Here is a 6,031-nt window from a genome sequence, read left to right as displayed (position 1 = left end):
TGAAAATCATGGTTTAAGTTATTGGATATTTAGGGATAGCTGCATTTTTTTTCCAGTCTTCGTTCAAACCCTAGGGAATACATTCTCTATATAACAGAACCATGCTCACAGTATGAGCAAGGAACCCCAGGCTACCTAAGAGCTCACAAAGAAAAGTATGATTCATAGTCGTTTATCTGAGTCAAACGCCATGTCTTGACTGTGTCATGAATCAGTCCTGTTCTCAAAATCAAGTTCATGCCATTCTCCAAGATAATGCCTAATCAACAGATCCATCTATGGAACTCGAGAATTAATAAGGTTGCTTTCTCCTATGTATTCCATTACTTATCACAAGGGGTCTACTAAAGACGAGTTGGTAGTGCAGCGATGTTATGAACTCATATCTACGGTCAGACAGGGTTGGGTTTACAGGCTAGCTGTGAAGTCCATCAGTCTCCACGACCTTGGTCAAAGCCACTTCAGTTCCCGAATCTGTGAAACCTGCTAACTACCTCTTGAAGTAGGCATGGGGCATTACATGCTTGGGATGCACACACTGTAAATGTTTGTGATTATGTTTCATGTACCATGAATCCAACTTCTGGACTTAGACAAGTTGGGAAGAAATGGGGGCCCGATTTCCTTTACTGCAGCCACCCACAGAGCTCTAGAGAAGATACAGGTTTCCCCCATTCCACTCTGCTGAAGCGGAAGACCCCTAGTCCAACATTCCCCCAACAGACTTCAGGTAAAAATTTCAAATGCCTCCCTCCCCCAAGCGTTGTCAGGGTGCGAGCATTGCCCACTTTTACCTCTGCCTCAAATCCTGCGTCACAAGACCCCTTGCGAATGTTCATGGAACATCCAGTTCTGGCAGGAACCCACCCTCCTCACAGAGAGCTCCAGGTCCACCCCAATTGGCTGTCGTCCTGGGCAACCCAGGACGCGGTGGGCACGCGGGGTGGGGGTGGGGGGGAACCAGCGGGTATTTAAAGGCTGCCCCTGCCCAGGCCCATTCAGTCCGGCCAGGACGGCGACGGTGAAGCACCTGGGTTGAGAGGGAGGAGCAAGGTAACAGGCGACCCCTGCCTCTCCCATCCCCAGCCCACGCCTCGGCTGAGGCGGGTGTGTGTGGGACCCGGGAGTGGCCCTCACAGTTCATCGCCCACCAACACCTTCCTCCCCCACCATCCTTACCCTATCCAAACGACCTGGGCGAGCCAACCCAGGTGCGAAAGACAGTGATTCTGAAGGAAGAGCTAGTAAGTGGAGAAGAAAGAGGGTGATCCTCCTCGAGAAGAGGGAAGGCGAGCTCACAGGCAGGAGCACGTGGCACTCAGGGACCCCCCCAACCGAGGAGGCTCTTCTGATTGACCCATCGGATCCCTGAACCATGACCCAGACGGTCAACGAAAGGGAGGATCCCCTCAATCTGGGCGGCGGCGGCTGGGCATCCTCCATCCCACTGCGAACCTGGTCCTCCTACCATCGACGGCAGAGGGGCTCTCAAATGTCCAAGAGGCGATACCGCGACGGCCCCAAAGCTGAGTACGAGGCTTCCAGGAAACAACCCAAGCAACAGCACAGCCCTGGCCCTTGGTTCCAACCACCCAGACGGCCCTATTGGGCCGTGTACTCCAACTGGGGGCGCTGCGGAGGGCCCTGGCGCCCACCCCTGATGGCATTCCAGAGCCCTCTGTGCCCAGCGCAGATGATCCGGGCCTACGGTCTGCACCCGCTCTGCCTTTGCTGCTGCTCCTGCTGGAGCGGGCCCTGGAACCCCTGTTGGGAGAGACCCCCGGGCAGAAAGAAGCGCTGGGGCCGCAGGGGCCGTGGCCTGCGCCGCCACCCTCGTCGCTCCTTCCCGAGGAACCCACCGATAGACCTGAGCAAGCTGCTGCGGCCGGTCAACCTTTACGGGTGGCGGGCGCCCGGGATGCGAGCGCCCCGGAACACCACCCAGTTCATCATGAACCAGGTCTACGAAGACATGAGGCAGCAAGAGAAGCTGGAGCGCCAGCAAGCAGCTTTGAGGGCACAGCAAGCCCAGGCCTCCTCGGGAGGCTCCACTGCCAAGGAGGCGCCCCACAACGGCGTCGAGGAAGACTCGGAGTTGCCGGAAGATCTGTATGGCTTCATGGAGGATTCCTCTCTAAACTTCAGTCCTGCTCCAGTGCAGCAAATTCAGTCTCCCACCCCACAGCGGGTAGAGGAGGAAGAGAAAAATGATGATGATGATGATGGTGATGATGATGGTGGTGGTGATGGTGATGATGATGATGATGAGTGTGATGACGAGGTTTGTGATGGAAAGGAGGAGAGCGAGGAAGAGGAGGAGGACGAGGAGGATAGAGCCACAGAGGATGAAGATGTGGATGAGGAGGAGGTCGAGGAGGCTGACAATGGGCGAGAAGGAGAAGAGGACCAAGAAGAGGACATGTTGGAAGAGGAGGGGCTGGAGGAGGGAGAGCAGAGAGAGGAAGACAAATTCTTGCCTCTGGGAATGCCTTTGTCAATCCTAGTAGGGGACGAAGAGGACAGAGAGAACTTTATAAACTATGATTATTTAAGCCAAGAACAAATAATTCCCAATGTGCCAGAGGCAGATCTGTTTATGGTACCGGACATTAGCCATTAGCCATCAGGAAGGGAACTGAGAAACGAAATGGAACTGATTTGAGGCTAATATGGATTAACAACTTATTAAATAACAAATTCAAAAGTGAGTCCCATTAATAAACATCAATGTAAACACCTTCGTTGGCCATTATAAAATATTTAAACATTGGTGTGTTTGTGTATGACTATGGGTGGGGGAGGGGAATATTTCAGATATATTTTATTGGAAATGATTAAAGGCCAAATATTTTATTACTACAGTTTGAATATTTTCATTTGCTGTCTCCCTCTTCAGACAAGTGAGGCTTTGTAGTTCAAAATTTTTGCAATATCGAAAAGCATTTAAATTTACACAGTAGCTTAATGAGCTTGCAATCAACAGATTTTTGGCTGTCCTGTCCTTAAACAGCGTAAATGGTGGCCACTGTCATCTACCAGTGCTCTTGTTACTGAGGGCACTTAGAACAGGATTTTTCTACAACTGTAGATTTTCCACCTTCAGAGTTCATTTTTGAGGGCTGTGTTTTGGTAACCCCAGTCTGTTGTGGCATTGCTCATTTATATCCCTTGTTCCACAGTGCTATGGATCTTCCTCAGAGGAACATGAAGTTGCTTCTGTGGAACTGGTTATCTGCCATGGCCTCAACAATCCATAATCCATGCATGGAGAGGATTCCCCATGGTCAGAAGTCAACTTGCACATCTAGTTAAGATCCAAGGTAACTGCAAACAAGGGCACATGGCTTAGGATTCGAAGCCTTGATCATGCATATATACGTTGTATACGTTCAGAGGCAATAGAAACATAGTTTTGCAGAATGGATTAAAGAAATGATTGTTGACTTTTGCGGGGGTGGAATATCTAATTTTGTTTCCCAGTTTGTTTCTTTTAAGAAGGAGAGTAAAAGGCCGGCGTGGTGGCGCCTTTAATCCAGCACCGGAGCAGAGCAGTGGATCTCTGTGATTCGAGCCAGCCTGTCTCAAAGCGAGTTCAGAAAGCGCAAAGCTACACAGAGAAACCTGCTCAAAAAAAAAAAAAAAAAAAAAAAAAAAGAGTAAAAATGTGTAAATATGAACTTGTGTGAATAGTTTTTGACAATCTGTAAACTACCACCTATGGAGAATACATCTTTTCAAATAGCAGCTTTGGTTCAAAGAGTTTTTTGCCCTGGTTGTGTGTGGTCTACTGAACATTTGTCCAGGATCAGCCAGATGAAGAATTTGAATACAGCTTCTTCAGAATTCCACTTTGTCAGCGAGGCTTAACTTGAAACACTAGTATTTATTGGTTGATCAGAAAATTTTCTTGTTCTCTTTCTTGGATATTGATTTTTAACTTGCAGGACTATAAGGTCTTAAGTAATAAAATTATTAAAAATATCCTCATTTGTATTCAAATATCAGAAGTCTATGCAGCTGCACTCCAGTGTCCAACAGAATGAAGAAAAAAAACTGTAAGATTCTAAAATTCACACCAAACACTACAAAATACATCAGTAAATATGGAACATTTAATTGTAAGCTAAGAAAGTATTACTTTTTGTATGACTCAGTTTCTAAGTGTCCTATCAAAGTGGCCATCATTTGTCTTCTAATTACAGTTACTCTATGTATATATAGAGAAAGCAAAACCATTTGCCCCTGATACTGGTCATTCCCTACTCATCAAAACTCAAATGTGCTTTGCTCAACATGTTTGTGAACAATCACTACATCAAATGCACATAGCTTTCAATAAATCGATTTAGATTTGAATGTCTTTACATTCTCACACCTGGAAAATTGCCAATTTCTTCTTGTAAGATGTATTTCTTTTAAGTTTAAAAATTCTAAATTTTTATTATTTATAAATTGTATCCATGTATGCAATGTATTAGGATGATATCCACTCCAACTGAATTTTTTCCCTTGGTTCCCTAACATATTATCATAACATCTTCCAAATGTGTGGCCTCTAAAAAATTAAATTCAGTACATTAAATGCCTTCAAGTCTTTTTTTTTTTTTTTAAATAACTACTAGGGATTGTCTTAGTTTCTGTCCTATTGCTATGAAGAGACACCATGACCAAGACAATTCCTATAAGATCTTTTGATTTGGGCTTTCCTACAATTTCAAAGGCTTAGTTCATTATTATCATGACAGGGATCAAGGGGGCATGCGTGGCAGGGCAAGGTGCTAAAGAAGTAGTTGAGAACTGCATCCTGATGCACAGGCAGAGAGAGGAGGGGCAGGAGAGGAGAGACAGAAACAGAGAGAGATGAGGGAGAGGAGAGACAGAGAAAGAGAGAGAGAGCACCTAAGACTGCTATTATTTTTGAAACCCCAAAACCCATCAATAGTGACACATTTCCTCCCAAAAGGCCACATCTGATCCTTCTAATCCTTGACTTGCTGGTGCTACTTGCTGGTGACAAAGTATTCAAATCTATGAGCCTACAAGGGAGCTGAGGCATTATTCAACTACCACAGGGATGTAAGGGATTGTTCAGGAGTTTACATTCTAATATAGGGACTGTCGGTTCAACAGTTACTTAACTATTATTGTTGATTATTGTTCACTAAACAATGTGAAATATAATGACACAATGCTGATCTACCAAAACTCTTTCATCTGAAGAAACATTATGAAAGCTCAAATCCTAAGGAAACCTTAGAGTGATGTTGGATATTTGCCATGTATTTGGGGGTGGGGAGTTTGGAGTCTAAGCTGGCCAGTAGCTGGGAGGAGCCTTGTGACATTGAGGAACTGAGGCCTGACCTAAGGAATAGAGTCTGAAGGAAGAAGCATCCAAGAGGAAGCAAAAGAGGTAGGCAGACATTATTTCATCTACTTAATCCCTGTACTTATCTGTATCTTTTGAAAGATGTGAGCAAAATTTAATGAAAAAAAAACTAGTCACTGATGACTCCCTACATAAACTTGTTTTATAACAAGCCACTGTGATGGTCCTGTAGGCTAATATGAAACAATAAAACCATGTTGAGAAATGGAGTGATTGACACCATAGTATACCTATCACTGCACATTTCATATACTAGGTCACGCAATGAAGTGTGTTGAGTTTGCTTAGCATGATTGTTGCGTCTACTTCTTGCCATCCATTCAGGAACTCTACACAGCTAATTCAGATAATCTATGGATGGTTCAGCAGACTAGAGCACCAGTGTGGCTCCAAGTAGACCCATGGAGATAAATTGTACTGGGCTGCTTCTTCTTCTTCTTCTTCTTCTTCTTCTCTTCTTCCTTCTTCTTCTTCTGCTTCTGCTTCTGCTTCTGCTTCTGCTTCTGCTTCTCTTCTCTTCTCTTTTCTTTTCTTCTTTTCTTTTCTTCTTTTCTCTTCTTCTTCTCTCCTCCTTCTCCTTCCTCTTCCTCCTCTTTCCTCTTCTTCCTCCTCCTTCCTCTTCTTCCTCTTCTCCTCCTTCTCCTC

The 6,031-nt window shown here is 45.2% G+C and overlaps 1 protein-coding gene across 1 annotated transcript; it reads left to right on the top strand.

The window, feature by feature from the left end:
* The first annotated feature begins 954 nt into the window (after positions 1 to 954).
* Ccer1 (coiled-coil glutamate rich protein 1) lies at positions 955 to 3,467 on the top strand. Its single transcript, XM_028881186.2, has 2 exons — positions 955 to 2,704; positions 3,180 to 3,467. Exon 1 carries the CDS (start codon positions 1,376 to 1,378, stop codon positions 2,618 to 2,620), a length of 1,245 nt encoding a protein of 414 aa, XP_028737019.1. The 5' UTR covers positions 955 to 1,375; the 3' UTR covers positions 2,621 to 2,704; positions 3,180 to 3,467.
* Positions 3,468 to 6,031: the final 2,564 nt, after the last annotated feature.

The sequence above is a fragment of the Peromyscus leucopus genome, chromosome 18, assembly GCF_004664715.2.
Source record: "Peromyscus leucopus breed LL Stock chromosome 18, UCI_PerLeu_2.1, whole genome shotgun sequence".
Taxonomy (NCBI): domain Eukaryota; kingdom Metazoa; phylum Chordata; class Mammalia; order Rodentia; family Cricetidae; genus Peromyscus; species Peromyscus leucopus.
Note: the sequence above shows the minus strand (reverse complement) of the source record. Positions and strands in the feature narration are given on the sequence as shown.